General features: G+C 35.7%; 2 protein-coding genes across 3 annotated transcripts in view; one reads left to right on the plus strand and one right to left on the minus strand.

Annotated features, from left to right (window-relative positions):
* Positions 1 to 4503, minus strand: part of YME1L1 (YME1 like 1 ATPase) — a 39857-nt gene extending 35354 nt beyond the window's left edge. The window contains exon 1 of the mRNA XM_079106498.1: positions 4301 to 4503. Within this exon, the coding sequence (XP_078962624.1) occupies positions 4301 to 4333 (33 nt within the window). The 5' untranslated portion in view covers positions 4334 to 4503. The remainder of the gene's footprint in view (positions 1 to 4300) is intronic.
* An 800-nt stretch (positions 4504 to 5303) lies between these two features.
* The window catches only part of MASTL (microtubule associated serine/threonine kinase like), a 32347-nt gene continuing 13542 nt past the window's right edge, over positions 5304 to 24108 (plus strand). For both annotated transcript variants that reach the window (XM_079106496.1, XM_079106497.1), the window contains exons 1-9: positions 5304 to 5568; positions 8145 to 8282; positions 11792 to 11931; positions 12749 to 12837; positions 15217 to 15323; positions 15676 to 15826; positions 18733 to 18905; positions 20621 to 21763; positions 22662 to 22800. In XM_079106496.1, the coding sequence (XP_078962622.1) occupies positions 5386 to 5568; positions 8145 to 8282; positions 11792 to 11931; positions 12749 to 12837; positions 15217 to 15323; positions 15676 to 15826; positions 18733 to 18905; positions 20621 to 21763; positions 22662 to 22800 (2263 nt within the window). In that variant the 5' untranslated portion in view covers positions 5304 to 5385. The remainder of the gene's footprint in view (positions 5569 to 8144; positions 8283 to 11791; positions 11932 to 12748; positions 12838 to 15216; positions 15324 to 15675; positions 15827 to 18732; positions 18906 to 20620; positions 21764 to 22661; positions 22801 to 24108) is intronic.

Raw genomic sequence — 24108 nt, forward strand, 5'->3', positions numbered from 1 at the left:
TTTTCCAAAGTCCTTTCTCTAGCTACCCTAATATTTCAACAACCTTTTCATCAAAAATATTTTTATACATGTTCTCTATTTTTCTTCCTGATGCTTCTCACTAACACTTTAAATATTTACTTAATTATCTGTATAAAAATCTCTCTCTCCTTAGGGTATTCATCACACAATTTCCAACACCAGTTGGCTGCCCAACAATTCAATTTTGACACTACCAGGACTAACCCCACAGGTTAAGGACTCAGTCCCATGACACTGCCTCCACTTCAGTTGTCAGTCACAGGGCTTGATAATTTGCTAGAAAGGCTAACAGAACTCAGAAAACCACTTTATGTTTACCAATCTATAAAAGAAATGAATAGCCAGATGAAGAGGTACATAGAGCAAGGTCTAGTCAGGTGTGATCCCTAATCAGGTGTGACACCTTTCTGCAAGGATTGCATGCACACACTCACCAATCCAGAATAGGGTGAATCTCCTGGTTCAAGAGTTGCTAATGGAGCTCAGTTCCCAGCCTTGCCCTTCCCTCTTCAGAGATGTGGAAATTAAAGTAACTCCCTAATCACTTGGCCTTTCCAGTGACCAATCCCATCCTCAGGGTATTTACAGATTTAAATCATTTTATTAGCATAAACATAGATGTGATCAACAAGTTTTCCTGACTTTGAATAAGTCAAATTCCAACAATTTTAGAAGCTATGTATCACGGAAGGCTACAAAGACTACAAAAATAAGTATCTTTCATTATACCATATTCTATAACCAAAGTAAATTCCACGTGGCAAAGGATTCTTTTCTCTATCTCATCTTTTTCCTATTTTATTCAATACTGTATCCCTGCATGAGTGCACACAGTATTAAATATTGTTGAGTAAATAAACAAACAAAATGGTTCTTACTATATACCAGGTCTTGTGTTTATACCATGTAATCCTCCTAAGAGTCATAAGAATTGTTACTATTTCACTTCTTGCTATGGTTTCAATGTTTGTCCCCTCTAAAACTCACCTTGTAATTTAGCTGTCACTGTAACTATTAAGGGTGAAATCTTCAAAATGTGTTAGGTCACTGAGGGCTCTGCCCTCATGAATCCATGTTTTCATGGGTGTGGGTTATCCCCTCTTGCTCTCTTTTACTTTCTTTTACGTGATGACTTTCTTGTGTGATATCTTCTACCATGTTGCCAGATTCTGGCACCTTAAAATCAATGTCCCAGCCTCCAGAACTATGAATCAATAAATTTCTATTCTTTATATAAATTACCCAGTGCAAGGTGTTTGGTTTTAGTAACAGACTATGATACATCCTATTTAATAGATGAAGACAAGACTTAGGAGCAGTGTCATATCCAAGGTCAACCAACAGGAGCAAGGGGTCTTACCTAGATTATCTGACTTAAAATTCCAGTAAAAGGCTTCTTATTTTAGGGATAGTAATAATAGAAATAAACTTATGATATGTTGTTACATGACTAAAGTAAACTGTAAAACAGTCTAAGTATGCATCTCCTTATTAGTATAGAGGGGGGGAAATTGGTGGAACTTATTCTAAAATATGTATCTCCAGGTCATGAAATTATTGATGATCTTTATTTTTTTAGTTGTAGATGGACAAAATGTCTTTATTTTATTTATTTTTGTGGTACTGAGGATAAAACCCAGTGCCCCATGGGTGCGAGGCAAGCATTCTACCACTGAGCCACAGCCCCAGTCCAATCATTCTTTTCTTTTAGCATTTTTAGAAGATTATTTTTTTAAGTCAGAAATAATAAGTTCCTTTTAAACTACAGGAATCGAATATGAAGATAAACATTATCTGCCTATTTCTTTGAAAAGGTTTATTTTAGGGGTAGGGTATAGATTAGTGGTAGAGCACTTACCTAGCATCTGGGAAGACCTGGGTTCAATCCCCAGCCAGGGGGCAAAAATAAGATTGACCTCAGTGAAAAGGTACCTTTTCTACATCTTCCCTATTTAAATCACCATTTAAATTTAAGTGTATTCAACCAACTAAGCAACTAGGAATTCTAAATATGTTCATCATCTTTCATAGCATAAATACTTAAGAGTCCTGTTTTTGAGCCCAGTTAAGCCAACGGCACATAAGTCCTTTCACCAGCTCTGCCTACATCATATAGCACCAATTTTCCATCCAGCTGATCATAAATTCTCTTAAAACCAGGAGTTCTTGATGTGGACTACGAGTTTAGTTTTAAAAAGTTTAGTACTGTATTCAACAGGCCATATGAGACATGTTTTGAAAACAATTGCTAGGATTCCTCCCTGAATTATCATCTTGGCAAACAGCACCTTCCTGTACTTGGTCAATCAAACCAGAAACATCTCTCTCCACCATCTCTCATGAAATTCTACTCTTTGTTCAAAATAAATTCATTCTTTTTATAATCATTGCCAAAACAAGAGTGGAGCAACATACCTCTCCCAGATTAGTGCAATAGCACACTTAATTCCACTCTTGCCATCTCATATTCTCCACACAGCAAGAAGCCAGAGTGAGCTATTAAAAATCTTGTTTTCAAACAATCACATTTTCCCTTAAATTGTTCCACTTAAAATGAAATTCAAACTCCCTAAACCGCCTTAAGGCTTCTCTCCAATCTCATCTCTGGCAATTCTCCGGTTAATCTTTAATGCTCAAGCCACCTAGTCTTATTTTTGTACCTCCAATCTACTAAACTCTTTCCGCTCTCAGGATCTTCTGATATTTTACTGTCTACCTTGTCCACTATTCACTTGGCTAACCTCTATTCACCTTTACTTCCTATCATTAGTAAGACAAGATTCCACATTTGCTTTGTTCATCTGCTGCCCAGTAACTAACTAACCACTTCATTTTCTATTCAGCCAGTACTGCACTAGTACAAAAAAGGAAGGAGAGGAGTTAAACAAAGGAACACAACCATACACCTGAAACAAGAAGTTAAGGGTGTCAAAAAATTTAAATATGAATGTTCTCAAAAACATTTGTCTGTAAAGTTGTGAACACTTTCAAAAATTAAAAACAAAAACAAGAAAAGGAAAAGGAAATCTATCAAAATGTTAACTACCCATGAAGTGTGCTGACAGTACAATTTTTCAATGACCTGCAGACAATGGAAAAACTGTTGCTATTATTGGTCTTTCTATATAAGGCAAAACATATTGCTGTTATTGGTCTTCTCATATAAACATACACACATCTCTAATGTAATTTGAATTTCTGGAAACTAGGTATGCTGTCAACTTTGGAAAAAGTATGCCAGTTCACCTGTTGAATTGGCATTGTACAGAAATTAAGTCATACTGGCCTAGAAACATTAAACTTATTTTTTTTTTCCGTCTGTACAGGGACGGAATAATTTAATACTGTTATTAAACACTTAAGGTCTTATCTATGCGGGTACGATTACAGAAACCAACTAAGTATTATTTAATGGAAAAAAAGTTATCATCAAAAGAAAAAAAGTTTGAGGTGAATAAAGGGCAAATTATTGTCACAACTGATTATCCTTCAAAGATCAAAACCCTTTCGAATCCCCCCACCCGCGCTGGCTTAACTTTTGTTTTATAAAAAGATAAGGATGAGGCTGAATCAAAATTTTAACTGCAAGTTAACTACACCAAAATACATGAATTTAGTTGGGCATGGTGAATCACACGTGTAATCCCGCAACTAGGAGGCTGAGGCAAAGGAGGATCTCCAAATTCGAGGCCAGCCTCAGCAAATTAGCGAAACTGAATCGAAACAAAAAAAGGACTGGATGTACCTCTTGGGAAAATGCGTCTGGATTCAACTCCCAGTACCCAAAGAAAAGAAAGAATACGTATTAGCTATTTTTGACCAAAAAGAAAAAAAAAAAGTTATTCAAATTATTATAGAATGTTGGGTTAAATCCCCTCGCAAGGAGAAAAAAAAGAGAGATCGGAAAAGATGGAAAGAGCATTACTTTTTCCGTTGACATCCAAGAGGAGACATTTCCCCAACCCCCAGGTCAGAATGTCCGGCCCTGAACAATGCCTGACGGATTCTCTACCAGAAAATTCCACGCAATCAATCCGATAAGCCACGATCTCCATCACGCTTATATCGCGCCTCTCCCCGCAAATGCTTCGTTGTCAGCCTCTTAAGTCTCGGGTCCTACTCTCATCGATAGCCTCTGATCCACTTTCAACCTCGGGACTCGGCGTTAGGTTAATCGTTTTCCTCACTTGGTTCGCTTCCCAGAAACCGATTCCACGAAGGCAACAGGAAAACATTCGCGGGCAGGGCCGCAGAAAAACAGGCTGAAAGTCGGGCTCACCTGGGGCTGCACCGTGCTCGACAGGGAAAACATCTCCGGGCCCTCAGCAACCTCACCCGCCTGCCGAAACTGCTCTCTGTTCTCGGCCCGGCGGGGAGGCGCTGAGCCCTTATTTCCTTCTTTCTCTCCCTTCCTTCGCCCCTTACGCTTCCCAGAAACGGAAAATGGCCTCCCCTTCCTACAGCTGCTACAACAGCAATCTGCCCCGGAAGGCGAGGCATTAACGCAACAGTACTTCCGGGGCAAGTTAGCGCCCCGCCTTCTCAGGGACCCGCGATAGTACCACGTCCGGGGGCCCCAAAATACTTGATGTTGGCAAGGAACGGAACCCTTTAAGCTATGTGTAGCAGGGTTCCCCCGCTTTTAAAGGGGCAGAACAGCATTCACCTTGTTGAACCTTTCTCACACTTTCCATAGCTTCCTTATCCAATCTTCCAATGTATTGCTCTCAAGGTTGCTAAGAAGGTTTGGGGGGTTTTTTTGGCTGCAATAAATCTAAAATTCTTCCTGTTGGTCTTAGTCTCTTTCGGTCAGGCAAATTACATTTTGTGAATAAAGTCAGGTTACAGGGTCAGCTACCCGCTTCCTGCACATCCAGTTTCTCACATTCTGTGATTTCGCTAGCTTCCAAACCTCATCTCTGGCCTTTGCTTTCCTGAACAGTCCAACTAGGTCGGGAAAGGAGGGGCAAACTGCAGGTCTGGACTGGGACCAGGGCAGGTTCCTAGCAGACTCGTTTGGAGGCGGGGAGAGATCTCTTCAAATCCCGCGATTCAGATTTAAGTCCCAGTTGTCCCTTTCCGTGTCGGCCAAGAACTGTTTGTGCCGCCTCCCTCAAAACAAGATCTGTCAGTCGGCCGCAGTCACCGCCTTCGAAACGTCCCTGGTGGATTCAAGACGCTCCCAGGGCCCAGATCTCATACCCATTGGGCAACTGCAGGTGACAGGGCGGGGCTGCACTGGAGTCGGCGCGGCGACGCAGTGACGTCACGGTCCGCGCACGACGTGGGCGGAGCCTCACTTTGAACCCAGTTGGCGGGATATGCGGCTGGCCGACTGTGCTTCTCTCTCTGAGCTGTCCGGCTATGGAGCCCACCGCCCAGAGCGAGGAGAGTGGAGGAGGCGCGGCGACCGGAGAATGCGTGAATAGGATCCCGGTGCCAAGACCGCCCTCCATTGAGGAATTCACCATAGTGAAGCCCATTAGCCGCGGTGCCTTCGGGAAAGTATATCTGGGACAGAAAGGCGGCAAGTTGTATGCAGTGAAGGTAGGAAATCTAGGAGCAGAGAAAGGGAAGGAGAGCAGCCGGCGGCCCTCTCTTCTGCCTTCTGACTTGGGCAGACTCCCGGGCTGCGGTGGCTAGTCTGGACCTGCTTGCTAAGCCTGCCGAACCCTGCGAACTGACTTGTCGGATCCGGCCAGGCGTTTCGCCTCTGCCCTACCCTGCCCCGCCCTTCTCCTCATATCTTAGTAGACACTGCCCAGTGAAAATAGTAAAACTTGACCCCCTTCGCCCTAGCCAGTGTTAGCAAATGAGGAAACTGAGGTCAAAGGCGAAGAGACTTGACCGAGGTGGTCCGTGGGCCTTTAGTACAAGACGGACTTAAAGCTACATCCATGATTCTGCCTAATCCGAATTTGACTCATGTTTCTAAATCCAAAAAGGTTTAAATAGCTGCTACTGATTTCCTAGTTTGTTTGTTTTGACATAAAGAATCGCTGAAATTTTTGTCCCAGGTTAATTAATCTGTGGCCACTGATTTAGAGTTTAATCCTGACCAGGAAGAAGCTGCATTATTTTCTGATAAATGTTATGAAATTGTTAAAGTTAATATTACTTATTCCTTTTATGTATTTTCTGGATCCTTTGTGCTCATTTAGCTTTTACCTGGATGAAGATTGGAATTTTCATTGTTTGTAATAGTTGCTTCCGCTTAATATATATATATATATATATATATATATATACATATATATATAGTGTGTGTGTGTGTGTATGTGTGTGTTGCTGGGGATTGAACCCAGGGCCTTGTGCTTGGGAGGCAAGCACTCTGCCAACTGAGCTATATCCCCAGCCCTTTGTTTTATATTTTATGATATAGATTATCTGACCTGTTTATGCAACCCGAAGTTCTCATTAAACAGATCTCATTTTTTCCTATTCATACTTTCCATTGTGATGTCTAGGATATACTTCCATTTAAAGAACAAGCTGAAACGTGTCCTAAGGCAATCCTTTTATTCTTACAACATTATATATAATTCTTAAAACCCTCAATTGTGTATTTGAAGCTAATCTGTCCAATCCTGGTTCTCATCCACTCCCAAGGATGCAGATTACTCACATTTCAGCACTGAGTGGAGAAAGTAAAGGAAAGGAAAACCCATAGACTGGATGAAATTTGAATTTCCTATTGGACAATGCCAAGTGAATATCTAGCACTCAGCTCCAAATTGTACTTGCCAAATCTTAAACAATCCTCTCCACTTATTGTCTAAACTCTGAACCTCCTGTATTCCCTCTCTCCATTAAATAACACTACCATTGCCCCTGTCCTTGGACTGGAAACCTGAGTCAATTTAACTTTCTTCCACTTCATTTGTGTATCATATCTCCTGGCTACTACTCACAATTCTCCTTCTTACATTCTTTTTACTAACCCCTCCTTTCCATTCCCAAATTCTAGCAACACCAACTGACTATCCCCCTAACCTGTGTATTTTCTTGCCTTGAAGCTTATGCTTATGTTTGTTCCCCCTTAAGGGCTTTTCTTCCACCCTTCTGGACTCTTCACCTATCTTATTCATGTATTAAGGTTCATCTCTGCTCTCCTTCAAATCTTCTTTGATCTTTCAGGCTCATTGTGTTGAAATTTATTGTTCCTTGCTTTCTTTTTCCAAGATTTTTGCTTTTCCTTCTATAGTACATAGTAATGAGTCATTTCAAATAGTTCAAATGAAAACAGCAATTAATTTGTTAAATATTTGGTGATATGGGATACAGTAGTAAACAAAGCAAACATGTCCTCACAGAGTTTCTAATCCAGTGGAATGATAGGTGAAATTATGTTATAAATTTCCTTTGTTAATTTCCTTCAGTTTTCTTAAGGAACAGCAATAGGGCTAGAACTTATCATGTATTAAGGAATGTATTAAATACTCTAGTAAATGTATTTTTCCTTGTAATAGCATTGAGAATTGATCCCAGTGTGTCTTACTGTTCAGTTTAGTGCTCCAACTTTAATGTAGAGCACACTTTTATTTCTGTACCAATTACCTTGTAACTTAAAAGTTGTTTTCTGTAGGACAGCATCTGAGGCTTCCGATAATTCTAATCATTCTTGCTCAAGTGAGGCAAACAAACTTCCAACATTTTGATTCAATTCTGATCCACCAGAGAATCAGAAGTTTAAAATAAATAAATAAATATATAAACAGGTGTGTGTGTGTGTGTGTGTGTGTGTGTGTGTGTGTGTATGGCTGTTACACTGTAACAGGTTCCTGGTTATCTTGGGGCTTATTAGGAACATTACTGTCTATTTCTTCTGTAAACATGTGGATCAGTCAAGAGAACATTCATTTAATTATTTTTTCCTTCTCAAAATGGATGTGATACTTTTGCCATTTAATACTAACATGAGCAGTTCCATCTTGAAGATAATGTTTTGTTGCTATTTGTTTTACCATCTTAGCTGTTTATCTGGCACAATTTCCTGATGGTGGGGTGTGGTCTGAATAATATCTATATTTTCTCTCTTGGTATTTTTGTGATGGCAATGTGAAACCTGAGGACACTTTGTAATAAAAACTAAAATGTTTCTATTGTCATGTGGTCTATTATAGGTTGTCAAAAAAGCAGATATGATCAATAAGAATATGACTCATCAGGTACAAGCTGAGAGAGATGCACTGGCACTAAGCAAAAGTCCTTTCATTGTCCACTTGTATTATTCACTGCAGTCAGCAAGCAATGTCTACTTGGTGAGTAAATAGTTTTACATTTTTTTCTTCATGGACTCAGCTATCTAGTGTGAATTCTGGCACTCAGGAGCTTTACGACTTTGGCCAAGTTACCAGTTGTATTAATTAGAATTCTCCAGAGAGAAAGACCTAATAGTGTGTGTGTGTGTGTGTGTGTGTGTGTGTGTGTGTGTGTGTGTGTACTTACGTACGTATACATACATAAGACACAAAGATTTATTTTAATCAGTTGGCTCAGGAGACTGTGGGGGCTAGCAAGTTCCAATCTGTAAGGTAGGTTGGTGGCCTAAAGACCCAGGGAAGGATTGATATTGCAGCTTCTGGAGGCAAAATTCCCTTTTTTCTGGGGACATCAATCTTTCTTCTCTTAAAGGACTTCAGCTAATAGAGGGCTACTCACATCATGGAGAGTAATCTGCTTTATCAAAGTCTACTGATTTAGATGTTAATCCCATCTAAAGAATATGTTAGGTAGGTTATTAAAATGGTCTCTAATATAAGAATTCTTTTGGTACCTGAGAATTTAATCCATCTCTAATCTTTCAGCAAATCTTCAAGTATATTTAGACTGATGTTAAATGTGGTATAAAGATTTACTAGAATGGCCAGAAACTTTGAAAAGTAAAAACCTTTTCTAGAGCTATGAGGAGTACCTTTTCTTTTTTTCTTTCCTTTTCTTTTTTTTTTTTTTTTTTTTTTTTGCATTAGAACTGATTCAGGAAAATTAATGATTCTTTTTAACAAACCACAATTTTAAATGAATGGTAAAATGTGATCCTACTGTAAATACTATAATTGTTTTTTCCACTTAATGGTAACCTCATTGTTTTCAGTGACAACATAGAATTCCATTGATAAAATCATGAATTTCATAATTTCGTTAATAAATATACTATTGATGAATTTGTTTTAGGGTTTTTTAACTATTTTATTGTTCTAAACAGAACTGCAATGAATTGTAAATTAAATACTTGGTTATAATGAACTCCTTTGTGGGAGATGAGACCTGCCGATTCAAGGGGAAAGGAGTTTGAGTGAGGATACAAATTTCTGTTAGAATTCATCTTCAAAGCAAGGTTGAAGAGAGCCCTTTCAGGAAAGCCCAAGATTCTAAGAGATTTTTTTAGAGTGATTCCTTGTCAGAGTCAAAAAAATAATAATATATGATTATGTGTGGTAAGAATAGTTTTTGTATTTTTAAAAGATTGAAAAGAAAAGAATAATATTTTGTAATATATAAAAATTATATGAAATTTGAAATTCAGAGAATAAATAAAGTTTTATCAAAACCTAACCACATTCTTTTGTTTATATGTCATCCATGGCTTCCCTTGTACTATAAGAGCAGACTGAAATAGTTGCAATAGAGTCCCATAAAATCTAAAATATTTACTATCTGGAACTTTACAGATTAAAAAAGGAACATTCTTTTATGCCATATTCAAAGAAGGTAAGGGATTATTTAACCCTTTAATTCTTCCTGAGGCCCTCTAATACCTTTACAACATACTGTTTCATATGTAGTATGTATGACCCCCTCCCCTTCCCCAAAGCCATCACTATGGCTATAGCATCAATCCTAATTTAGCTCTATGGGAAGCCAGGAGTTTGATGAACCCTAGGCCAACAGTGAAAGAACTGAATGGAAATCAACTTGGTAGATTTAGAAATAATACAAGTAAACCAGGAAAGATTTCCCTTTTTTTGGCAGGGGGACAGTGGATGCTGGGGATGGAACCCAAGGCTTGTACATTCTAAACAATACTCTACCACTTAGCTACATCCCCACCACTATTTTGATTTATTTCTGAAATTAGATAGTGAACACTATCTAGTCTACCTAACTTCACCATGGGTTTAGATCCTTGATACTCCAAATATAGTCCACAGACAAGCAGCATCAGTAGCACCTGGGATCTTATTAGAAACGTAGAGGGCCGGGAATGTAGCTTAATGATAAAGCACTTGCCTAGCATACATTTTTGAGGCACTGCATTTGGTCCCCAGAACCACAAAAAAAAAAAAGAGAATACAAACCTCTCTCCAAATCTGCATTATACGTCTCACCTGGTGGAAGTAATTGAGAAGGATTCAGCATAACTTTGTAATATTTCTGTCAAAAATACATAACCTGGCTGGACATGGTGATGTATGCTTGTAATCCCAGTGGTTTGAGAGGCTGAAGCAGATGGATCATAAGTTCAAAGTCAGCCTCAGCAACTTATCAAGGCCCTAAGCAATTTAGGGAGACTCTGCTCAAAAAAAATAAAAAGGTCTGGAGATGTGGCTAAGTGGTGAAGCACCCTTGGGTGAAATCCCTGGAACCAAAAAAAAAAAAAAAAAAAATGCGTAACCTGTATCAAATTGTGAAGAAATAATCAGATAACCCCAAATTAAAGGAGATCTGTAAATAAGGGTGTATTCTTTAAAAAAAAAAAAAAAGTGTATCATATAAATATTCTTTAAAAATGTTTTTATCCAAAAAAAGAAAGCTGAAAAACTGCCAGATTGAAGAAATATAACAACTAAAACCATGCACGGTTCTGACTTGAGTTTGGGAGTGAGGAAAGATGCTAATAAAAGACAATATTGTGGTGGTCAGAGAAGTTTCAGTGTGGATTATATGTTAGATAATGGGATTATATTGATGTGAAATTCATTGAATGTATTATACTCTAGTTATCTAATGATATCTTACTAGGAGATACACAATAAAGAATTTAATCATAACAGGTCATGAGCTTTTCAACTGTATTCTTGAATTTTTCAGCAAATATTTTTAAATTACACATTGGCTGGATTCAATGGTACATGGCTATAGTTCCAGCTACTTGGCAGGTTGAGGCAAAAAAATCTCTTTGGTACTGGGGATTGAACCCAGAGGCACTGAGCTACATACCCATTCCTTTTATATATATTTTATTTTGATACACAGCCTTGCTAAGTTGCTTAAGTCCTCAATAAATGGGGTGCTTAACCACTGAGCTACATCTCCAGTGTTTTTTATTTTGAGACAGGTCTTGTTAAGTTGCTGAGGCTGGCCTTGAATTTGTGATCCTCCTGCCTCAACCTCCCAAACCACTAGGATTACAGGAGTATACCACCAGGCCCAGCTCATCTCCAGTCCTTTTGATTTGATTTTTTTATTTTGAGACAGGGTCTTGCTAAATTGGCTGACAATGACATTCAACTTGTGATCCTCCGGCCTACCAAGTTACTGGGATTACAGGCCTTTACCACTGCACCTAGCAATGCTAATTAATTTTGAATGAATGTTTAGGAACACAAGGCCTCTACATCCAGCATTTGGAAAATATGTTTTAAGGGCTGGGGATTTAGCTTAATGGTAGAGCATTTGCGTTTTTGTGTAAGGCCCTAGCTTCAATCACCAGCACTGCAAAAAATGAAAAAGAAAATATATTTTGTTATAGAATCATGCTGAAAATACATAACTGTAATGCTTAAATAGTTTATTTTTTATTTCACAACATTACATTCCTTTTTGATAGGTAATGGAATATCTTATTGGTGGAGATGTCAAGTCTCTCCTTCATATATATGGTTATTTTGATGAAGAGATGGCTGTGAAATATATTTCTGAAGTAGCATTGGCCCTAGACTACCTTCATAGACATGGAATCATCCACAGGTAAAGATCAACTTTTCTCTAAACTATTATTAAAAATACAGGTAATCAAATTAAGTTCTAGAAGTTACAATCTTGAAACTAAGGCAGAAAGATTACAAGTTTAAGGCCAGCCTGGGCAACATAATGAGATCTATCTCAAAAAAAAAAAAAAAAAGTTTGACAAATATTTGTAGTAACCACCTGCCCATATTTCCAGGTTATCTAAAGTTTAGTAGCAACTCATAAGAGTTTAGAAAGTCCATTAACTCTTGTTTTACCTTCCTGCCTTTTCATAGTTTTCAAATGAAGATAGCATTTTAATATAAGGAATATTAAATCCTTTTCCACTCCTACCATAACATACTATATTATAGTCCTTGCTGATTTACACTGTTTTCCTCTGTACAAAGAACGATTATGTGACTCTGCTCCATTAAAGCATAATTTTACCTCATTTAAAGAGATAGATGTATTTTGAACCGACTTGAAGTTGATTTTATCTAAAGAGATTATCTATATTAATGGAATATCTAACAGATAATGACAAAGATAATCTAGTATCAAATCATTTAACATTTTTGTAGACTCAAGTATATAAAAAAGATGTTTTACTTTTGAGAGTTGTTCTGTACTTTTCAAAACTACCAATGAGTGCTGTTATTTTAAAGGAAATAAATAACATCTGCTTTTTCCATAACTCTCTCTCTCTCTCTCTCTCTCTCTCTCTCTCTCTCTCTCTCTCTCTCTCTCTCTCTCCTTTTTTTTTTTTCCCCCCCGGACATGCTAACATCAAAACTTCATTTATTTACGTTATCCACTGTTCCTTTTGTATGTACAGGGATTTGAAACCAGATAATATGCTTATTTCTAATGAGGGTCATATTAAACTGACAGATTTTGGCCTCTCCAAAGTGACTTTGAATAGAGGTAAGAAAAATAACTGGTAAGTGCCTTTTTAAAAGTGCAATAAATTTTAAAGTCATTAACTTACACCGTTTTCTTTGTTAGTTTACATTAAATAAAATTTATGGTTATTTATTCTAAAATGGGCTAGAAAAATGTAATGGTGTCTTTTTCCATGAAAGTGAACATTTTGGGGGTGCAGCTCAGTGGCAGAGCTCATGCTTAGCATATATGAGACCATGGGTTCAATTCTCAGCACCAAAAAAAAAAGATGAAAAATAGGCATGATTCCTTTTTTTTTTTTTTTTTTAGTTGTAGATGGATGCAGTACTTTATTTATTTTTATGTGGTGCTGAGGGTTGAACCCAGTTCCTCACATGTCACTGAACTATAACCCCAGCCCACATTATTATTAAAGGTCCTTGAAGAGCCTTTGATCTTCAAAAGGAACTCAGAATTTGTTTTTCTGAATTTTCTCCTTACTGAAACTGGTTCTTACCAATTAAGCATCAGTAAAATGACTAAACTATTAAAATATGATGATGTATTAATAATAGCTGAAAACTAATTCAAATATTTATGGCCACCACTAAGTGATAAACACAGGAGCAAAGAAAATGAACACACAATTCACACATATGTAATGTGAAAATATTTTCATTTCACTAATATAATTGAAGAAATGGTAATGTAAAAAATGAACTATCTGGGCTGAGGTTGTAGCTCATTGATGGAGCTCTTGCTTCACACATGTGAGGCACTGGGTTCAATCCTCAGCACCACACAAAAATAAAGTGATTGTGTCCATCTACAACTAAAAGAAAAGAAAAAAAGGAATACTGATGATCCAGTTGATGAGACTACAAAAAAGCACTTTGTTGGGTTTTTTTTGTTTGTTTGTTTGTTTTTGTTTTTATTTTTTGGGGCGTGCTGGGGATTGAACCTAGGGCCTTGTGCATGCGAGGCAGGCACTCTACGAACTGAACTATATCCCCAGCCCAAAAGCACAGTTTTTTAATGGGCATTATAAATTAGCATAGTGCTTTCTAAAGAAATTCTGCAAATATTTTCTTTAAAAAGGTTTTGATTCTTTTTTATCTTATATTTTAGAGTTTATCATAAGGAAATTATTCAAGAGAACAAAATATATGTCCGTGAATAAAATTATTTGTAGCAGCATTGTTTCCAATGGGTAGAAACAAGAAGTCTCTTAATTTCATCATAGAAACATGGATAGATGATAGGTTGTCATCTTGGAAGCATATTATATTCACTATTAAAAAGCATAAAAGTGGGCTGAGTGTATATATATATATATATATATATATATATATATATATATATATATATATATAGCTCAGTGGTAGAGCATTTTCCTAGCTGTGTGAGGCTCTGGATTCAATCCTCAACAACACACATGCACTGCAGAAGGGTAGAACGATGGAAAGGTATTTTTTATTAATAAATTAACAGTAACCTAAAATTGGGTTTATGAATTATAAACCCTGGAATTTAAGATTCCAGGGTTTCTTCAGTTTAAACGTTTGAATTGTGAAATATCTAACTTCAAGGATTTCAGATAATCATAGGAAAATTTCATGAATGAGGAAAATTTTGTATTAGGATGGTATCAAGATTTTAAATTATTTTTACATGATATGATTTTTAGGTTTTTTTAAAAATAAAAATGTTCTTTTAAGATTAATTACTATTATCTACTGATTTTTATTGCTCCATCAGTGTGAGATATAAATGAAATTAAATTTCAAACTTTAAGTCCTATACCATATACAGAACATTAGACTTCTCTTAGCATTTTTGATATCTAAAAAAGTAATATGATACTATGTGTCAATGTTTAATTATTTTAAAAGAGTATGCACTGAAACATATTAATAATGGAGATAAATTTCTATCTTGACCTAAGCTTAAACATATTAGTTAACATGAGAGACCCATATTTGTATTAATTCCTTACTATGTCCTTTTCCAATATTTGTTTTACCAAAAGAGCATTTTGTTGCTATTTAGGTTGCACAGATTTTCAGTCACTGAGTATTCCCTAAAAAGCTAGAAGGATTCTGGGTCATTTCACTATGTTCTATTTATTCCAGAGTAAGACAGTATTCTAACAATTTTTTATTGGTTTCAATTAGTTGACTAGTATTTCCTCTACGTCATGGTAGATTCCCTGTATACACATATACAGGGGGAAAAAAAAAAAAAAAATATATATATATATATACATATACACACACACGTGTGTGTATGTGTGTGTTGCATGAGCCAGTTTTGTAGATAAAGTTACTATGAGAGCAAAGTTGAGAACACATGATTATCAGCTTAGTCAATAACAATGGAAGATTTTAAAGAAATTTCATATGCTTTCCTTTGCATAAATAGATATCAATATGATGGATATCCTTACAACACCATCAATGGCTAAACCTAAGCAAGATTATTCAAGAACCCCAGGACAAGTATTATCTCTCATCAGTTCTTTGGGATTTGTAAGTATTTGACAAGAAAAAACTCAACATACCCTTTCATAATTAAAACTTAAAATATAAAATCCTCTTTAAAAAGAAAAAAATTCATGCTGGGGTTGTGGCTCAGTAGTAGAGTGTTTGACTAGCATGCATGAGGCACTAGGTTCATATAAATCAATCAAATAAAATAAAGGTCTATCAACAATTAAAAAAATATTAAAGAAGAAAAAGATCACAACAGATTGAAATATCAAACACAAGGTGGTTTTACTTTGAAAGTTTGTCTACACAGTTGGTATAAGTCTATATACTTAGGTGGTGTGTTTGCGAAGGTGAATCTTTTAGCATTTCTTTAATTTTCTCTTTTTAATAGTTCACACCAGTTACAGAAAAAAATCAAGACTCTATAGATAACATTTCTTCTCATCTATCTGAAACATCACAATTTTCTCAAGGATTAATTTGTCCTATGTCTATAGATCAAAAGGAGACTACTCCTTATTCTACCAATCTACTAAAATCATGTGAGTATAAAAGATAGTTTACCCCATTAAATGTGTTTTTTAAAGAACAAAAATACCTTCCATGTTTAAATTTCTAATATAAATTTAATAATTTAAAATGTAAATATTTGAACTGTCCTATATTTTATAATTGTGTCTTTTCTGAAAGGGATTGTGATGAATTTTTAAGTTGACAATAAAATGTCTAGCTAATGAGATATTCTTTAGTGTTAAATTTCACTAAACTGGGTCTATGGAAATCTTTTATAAACAAGATATAGTACTTGCAGTGTTGTTTATCTCTATAAAATTATTTCCGAAAGATTTTGAGGTGGCTTAAATTTAAAAATATGAGGATTTTTTGCATGTAAAAAAAGAAAACTCAAATAGTAGAGGAGAATGGGACCGACATTTATATAGCACTTGACCTCATCTCTTTTTACTTATTGACAGTGGATAATTTAGTTCTCCAAATTCATGTTCTTCATCTTATGAATGCAATTAATGCTTTGAAGTTATTATTTTCATAAGTTTTAACTCATTTTTATTTTGGCCTTCGACAAATCTGTGCATATCTAGGATATATACAGTATTGTCTCCCTTTCACAAATGAGAAAACTAATATTTGAAAATATTTAGTTATAGCTGGGCATGGTGGCACAGACCTGTAATCCCAGCAATTTAGGAGGCTGAGGCAGGAGAACTGCAAATTCAAGGCTATCCTCAGCAGTTTAATGAGGTCTTGTCTCAAATTAAGAAATAAAAAGGACTCAGTGGTAGAAAATCCCTGGGTTCAGTGTTCAATCTCCAGTAACAAAAAAAAAGAAGAACAAAGAAAGATTTTGTCATACACTAGTAGTAAGTGGGAAACTAAATCTTGATTATAAATACATCTCTGTCCACTAAGCCTTTCCTCTAAATATAATGAGTCTTATTTCTTCTGTCAAAATTACATGTATAGGGCTGGGGCTGGGGTTCAGTGGTAGAGAGCTTGCCTCACGTGTGAGGCACTGGGTTCGATCTCAAAACCACATAAAAATAAACAAATAAAGGCATTCTGTCCATACACAACTACAAAAAAATTACATGGCTAAAAAACAATTTATACCTTTGACAAACAGGAGACTGTTAAAATATGAAATATACAGGTGTTACTAATATCCGTATTCTACATTTCCCCTAGTTATTTAATCTGTCAAAACTAGGTAGGTGCTGACTGGGGCCGTAGCTCAGCAGTAGAGCACTTGCCTTGCCCGTGTGAGATGCTGGGTTTGACACTTAGCAACACATAAAAATAAATGCATAAAAAAAGATATTGTGTCTATTTGCAACTAAAAAAATATTTTAAAAAAGAAAAAAACTAGGTAGGTGCAAAGCTCTGTGTTGGTCATTTGAATGGATATAATAATGAGTGAGAGAGGTCCTGGCCTCAGATGATTTGTAGTTTTGTGATGAGGACAGGTATAAACAGATAACATGAACAATCCTATAAAATAAATCAGACAAGAAGGGGAAGTAACAAATGCTAACTGGACTGAATCTGGAATGGTACTAAGACATAGTAATGGCCAACTTGGACCTAGAAAGAGAAGCAAGAATTTCATTTGGTACATGTTTGGTGAAAGGGGGCATTTCAGATAGAGACACTAGCATGTGCAAAGGCATAAACATGTGGGAGTATATTCCACCTTCAGACAACAGGGATTAAATGTGTTATGCGGGAATGAGAACTAGGTACAGTGGGAAAGGAAGCCTGGCAGTAGATGGGAAAGGATCAAGTGTCATTACAGGAATATTAGTATTTTACCTGTAGAAAATTGGGAGCTATCAAAAGTTCCAAAGTAGGTAATGTTCTGATCATAACATTGATGGAGAAACAATGCAGTAGCAATATACAGTATGCACATGGCATTAATTAAACATAATTTCCTATGTTATTGGGGGAGGGCAGTTGAGCACTTCACTCATATATCAGTGTTCAGTGAGTTTCAGGAATTCCACTGAGAGGATTTATGTATCAAAAGAAAGTTGGATTAAATGGACTTTGAAATTCTCCTTTCAGTTTTAAAGTTCTGAGATTATTAGATCAAAAAGCTATAAAACTAAGAATTTCCTTGAAAATTTCATTTTTTGGGGAAAGAAAACAAGATATATCCATCTTTTATATGTGTACATCCATATATTGTAATCTTTAATTAAAGCACACTTTTCTTAAGTTCATTAGTTGAGAAGCAACCATTTTATAGAATTATTTAAATACAATAAAGGAATGGGTGTTATATAGATGATGCTACTTTACTGCACTGGCTCATTATTAGCTGCTTTACCATTACTTATGTATTTTAAAACCAAGTCATATTAAGAAAATCCCTTATCTATATAAGAGATGTAGCTTGGTGGTAAAGTGTTTCCCAAGCATGCTTAAGGCCCTGTATTTGATCCCCAATACTGCAAAGAAAAAGGAGGAAAAAATCCCTTAGGATGTCTATAATTCATATTCATAAGCACATAAATCTCAACATTATAATAAAGCTATAAATACAAATTAAACTGAGTCACATTCTAACCTTATAGCACATCTGATAGAGTATATCAATAATGCTCCTTTATCCAGAATAGTTCCAAATTAGATTATTAATGACTCAAAATTGATTCCCTTCTAATTATAAAAATCCCTTATCTTGATCTTACTTTACAAACGTTAAGGGGATTTTATTTTGTATTATCTTTGTGAAATTACTTTGTAACAATTTATGAATATATAATGAGAATCATGCCCAAAACACCAGTGGCCATCTTTTTGACTTGATACTATTTACAAAGAAATAATCCTAATAAGCAATGCATAATATATCTGTAAAAATTCAGGTTCAGTAAGGAACTAAGAAAGCCCTGGCGTAAGTTTCAATATTTACATTTCCCTACAGGTCTTGAAACATTTTCCTCCAACCCAGGAGTTCCTGTGAAATGTCTAACTTCAAATCTACTCCAGTCTAGGAAAAGACTGGCTACATCTAGTGCCAGTAGTCAATCCCACACCTTTGTATCCAGTGTGGAATCAGAATGTTACAGCAGTCCCAAATGGGAAAAGGATTGCCAGGTTAGGAGAATATTTATCTTACCCAAAACCAAATATGTATGTCAAATTAATGAGAAAGATACCATAGCTTTTCATATAAATTCTATAAGGAAATGAAATTGTTTCATGAATGGCAGTCAAGGTATGATCAAAAATTCTTTATTTTTCTGGATGTGTTGTCAAATTCTTTTGAAATATTTCATTTCTCATTCTGTTGGGAAATTGCTCTTGCTTGAAATATAGTAATTAAGTAATTATAGTAAACTGATAGTAAATGCTTCAAGGAATCTAGATGGACTTTTTAATTCCCAACCATGATACACACATCAGCTTGTTGAGTTTTTTGGTGTATTTGTTTCTAATCTTTAAAATTCCAGCTACCTCCTATACTTTTCCCACCGGTTTCTCACTTAAAGAAATGGTAAACTTCTGCAATAGGTTTTATATCACAAAGGTAATATGGATATGCCCTTAAAAGTATCTATTCTGGGGCTGGGATTGTGGCTCAGAGGTAGAGCACTTGCCTGGCATGTGTGAGGTACTGGATTTAATTCTCAGTACCACATATAAATAAATAAAATAAAGGTCCATACACAACCAAAAAAAATTTTTTTTTAAAGTATCTATTCTGAGGAGACTGCTGCCAAATGAATGAATTTTGGTAAAATTATTTTACTTAATTTATGTATTGTTTTTGTCTTTTTAAAAAGGTATTAAAGCTAGAAACAGTAATAAACTTGGAGACAGTTTTGTCTCCTTTGTTGTGCTCTGCTTGGATACAGCTCCCTCTCTCTTGAAAGTGCTCTCTGCTTTTACTTTACTTTCACTTATAATAAAGTTCTCTTGCATGAAAAAAGTTATCAAAGCTATAGATACTAAAGCACATAGGAACTAAAATATAAAATTATAAGGTCTTCATAGAATGCTGATAAAATAATGTTAGATTAGAATAAACCTTCCATGTGATAAAATAACTTGGATTGTAAATAACTTGGATAAAGTAACTTGGAAGTTAATATTAGTTACTAAAGTTTGATATTTGTACATCAAAAACAGGCCATATTATAGTTTACTAAAGAATCCCTCTAATGGAGTATACCAGTAGTCTCTTAAAAATCCTTGTCACCATGAATTATTTTGCAGTATTACACACAAAGCTCTGAGTACACATGAGCACTTGCAGATAGTTGGAATTCAGTCTTTAAGAAAAGCATTTTGTTATCAGCGCATCATCAGTTCCTCATGTTGACAAAAGATTTTAATTGCTGTTATTTTTGATGTTATTATTCATGTGAAGTGATACATGTTTACACTAACTATTTTTGCTGTTTAATTTTTTATTGTCTAGTTTTCAGACCCTATGCATTTTGCACTGAGACAGAATCATTCATATACCCCCTACTACAAAATATATATATATAATGTCCAAATTTGCTCGTGTTGTTACCTGTTAATTTGTCCTGCTTAATAATATGTAATATACTATCAACCTATGTAATAGAGGATAATCGATTTAAATTCCAGACTATGTTTCATTCAAAATAATGTGTATAAACTTGTGCTGTATGTGCTTATATTTCTTTTTAATTCTGTTATCATTGTTCCTTTGTTTCATTTCAGTGGGAATAGGTAGTATTATAGTTTATGGGGTTATTTATCACTCCAGATGGCCAGAAGTTAGAAGGTAAAGAATCTCAGTTTGATATAACTGAAAAAAATATTTCTTCTCCTCTTAGGAAAGTGATGAAGCATCGGGCTCTACAATGATGAGTTGGAATATGGTTGACAAGTTATGTGCAAAATCTGCCAATGCCATTGAGACCAAAAGTTTCCATAAAAAGGATCTTGAGTTAGCCCTTTCTCCCATTCACAACACCAGTGCCATTCCTGCCACTGGAAGCTCTTGTGTAACCCTTGCTAAAAAATGCTTCTCTGGGGAAGTTTCTTGGGAAGCAAGAGAACTGGATGTAAGTAATGTAAATATGGCCACTGACACAAGACAGTCTAGTTTCAGTGAGTCAAAGCAGTGGACTGTAAATTCTAGTGGTATAACTGAAGAGCACCTTGAGAAAAGAAGTTTAAAAAGAAAATTTGAGTCGGTTGACTCTAGTCCTTGTCAGGAAATTATACAAAATAAAAAAAACTGTGTGGAGTATAACCATAGCAGTGAAATGATAAATTGTTACACAAATCAAAATTCAGGCTTAACAACTGAGGTTCAGAATCTGAAGTTATCAGTATATAGAAGTCAGCAAAATGACTGTGGTAATAAGGAAAACACTGTCAATTATTTTACTGATAAACAACAAACACCAGAAAATTTTCCTATACCGATGATAGCAAAAAACCTTATGTGTGAACTAGATGAAGACTGTGAAAAGACTAATAAGGATTACTTAAGTTCTAATTTGCTATGTGCCGATGATGATAGAGCTCCCAAAAGTGTTAATATGGACTCAGATTTGTCTTTTCATGGAAGTTCTGTCATGGAAAGTTCATTAGAAAGACAGTCCTTAGATCCAGATAAAAGTATCAAAGAATCCTCTTTCGAAGAATCAAATATTGAAGATCTACTTATTGTATCACCAAACTGCCAAGAAAATACCCTGCCAAAAGATGATGAGAACCCTGTTATCCAAGACAGTAACCAAAAACTATTAGCTCCTTCTTCAGATGTGTTGAAGACCTTAACTCTTTCTAAAAGAAATGCTGTAGTTTTTCGAAGTTTTAACAGTCATATTAATGCATCCAATAATTCAGAACCATCCAAGATGAGCATCACTTCTTTAGATGCAATGGACACTTCATGTGGTTATACTGGCTCAGATCCTGTGGCTGTCACCCCTACTCAAAAACGAAGATCCTATATGCCATATCAGGTATACTGTAACTTTTTAATAATTTGTTCTTTGAATTTTAGGAAAGTAAACATTAAGAAAGATGTTCCCCTCTCAACTAAACTAGAAGGTATTAATTATATAGTTTCATTCTTCAGAACCTATGCATTCTTGGAAATTTTCATGCAGAAGGTAAAACTATAGTAATAATGTTTATTATTCTTAACAATAGTGGCTTCTATTTGTATAGCTCTACATACTTTTCTAAGCAAATACAATCTGTGCAATACAAAATTAAAGTCTACTTTTTTCTTTTTATTATTAGAGCTTTATGGTTATATGTAGTAGTTGGATTCATCCTGACAAATTAAAGTCTACTCTTAACCTATCTTCCAAGGACATATTTAGATGATCTCTTTATAGAAAAAAAAAATTGAAATGTATATATTTAAAATAACAAACAAGCTGGGTGCAGTGGCACATGCCTATAATCCCAGCAGCTTGGGAGGCTGAGGCAGGAGGATTGCAAGTGCAAAGCCAACCTCAGAATCTTAGCAAGACCCTAACCAACTCAGCGAGACCCTGTCTCAAAATTTAAAAAATTTTAAAAAGAGCGTGGTATATAGCTCAGCAGTTAAGCACCTCTGTGTTTAAGCAGTTAAGCACCCCTGAGTTTAATCCCTCGTACAAAAAAAAAAAAAAGTGCATTTTTTCATTGTTGCTTGTATATACAGACCTTATGAAAATAATTGATATTATCTAAGCTGCTGAATTTTATTACATGTAAGAACTGTTTCATAATTATAACTAGCTGTGAATCCACTGAGTGTATCTTATATGCCTACTAGTCCATGATCTAACTTTTTAAATTTCAGTACTTTATTTATGGTAAAAAGAATTAAGATATTTGTTGTTTCTTAAAATCCGTTTGAATTCACAGACCCCAAATCAGATCAAGTCAGGAACTTCATACCGAACTCCAAAGAGTGTGAGAAGAGGGGCAGCCCCAATGGATGATGGGAGAATTCTTGGAACCCCAGACTACCTGGCACCTGAGCTGTTACTGAGCACGGCCCATGGTAAGGCTTGCATGTCTTGGGTTTTGAACTGTGATCTATCACTACATTTATCTTTTAAGGTAAAAACTGTTTTAAATTTCTTTGATACTTACCTTACTTAAAAGAAAATGAACTCATGAAATACTTTTAATACTTTTTTTTTTTTAATTACAGTAGAATTCTCCAGTTTGGAGAATTCTATAAAAGAATTCTACCAAAAAGCTACATCCCCAGCCATTTTTAATTTTATTTTGAGACAGGGTCTCACTAAATTGCCCACCCTGACCTCAAACTTAAGATCCTCCTGCCACAGCCTCCCAAGTAGCTGAAATTGTAGGTGTGTGCCATCATCACATTCAGCTTGAAATACTCTTCACACATATATTATTGTAGGAAAAGAAAGAAATGACTTTTATTTTCTGAATGTAGAAGACCAAATACTAAAAGGCTTGCAGCTATTTGCCCTTTGCCTTGTTTGGTTCAGTCTCATAATCTAGAGAAGCCCCACCTCCCACCCTATATTATCTTTGCTCTGAATGTTTTCTGTCTGGTCTACAATGCTTGTGATTATAATGTTGGGCCTAAATTTCTGTTCAGTCTGCAGAATCCTATTTCTATTCCCTCTTATTTTTTTTATTTTTTATTTTTTATTTTTTTTATTTTATTGTAAACAAATGGGATACATGTTGCCTCTCTGTTTGTACATGGTGCAAAGGCATACCATTTGTGTAATCATAAATCCACATACAATAATGTTGTTTGATTCATTCTGTTATTTTTTCCCCTTCCCCCCACCCCTCCCACCCCTCTTTACCCTCTATACAGTACTTTCTTCCTCCATACTTGCCCCCCTCCCTAACCCTAACTCTAACCCTAACATTAACACTTCCCTTCCCCCCATTATGTGTCATCCTCCACTTATTAGCGATATCATTCGTCCCTTGTCTTTTTGAGATTGGCTTATCTCACTTAGCATGATATTCTCCAATTTCATCCATTTGCCTGCAAATGCCATAATTTTGTCATTCTTTATGGCTGAGTAATATTCCATTGTGTATATATACCACAGTTTCTTTATCCACTCGTCAATTGAAGGGCATCTAGGTTGGTTCCATAGTCTGGCTATTGTGAATTGAGCAGCTATGAACATTGATGTGGCTGTATCTCTGTAGTATGCTGATTTTAGATCCTTTGGGTATAGGCCAAGGAGTGGGATAGCTGGGTCAAATGGAGGGTCCATTCCAAGTTTTCTAAGGAATCTCCACACTGCTTTCCAGAGTGGCTGCACTAATTTGCAGCCCCACCAGCAATGTATGAGTGTATCTTTCT

This window comes from Sciurus vulgaris (genome assembly GCF_902686455.1).
Source record: "Sciurus vulgaris genome assembly, chromosome: 12".
In the NCBI taxonomy this organism is placed as follows: domain Eukaryota; kingdom Metazoa; phylum Chordata; class Mammalia; order Rodentia; family Sciuridae; genus Sciurus; species Sciurus vulgaris.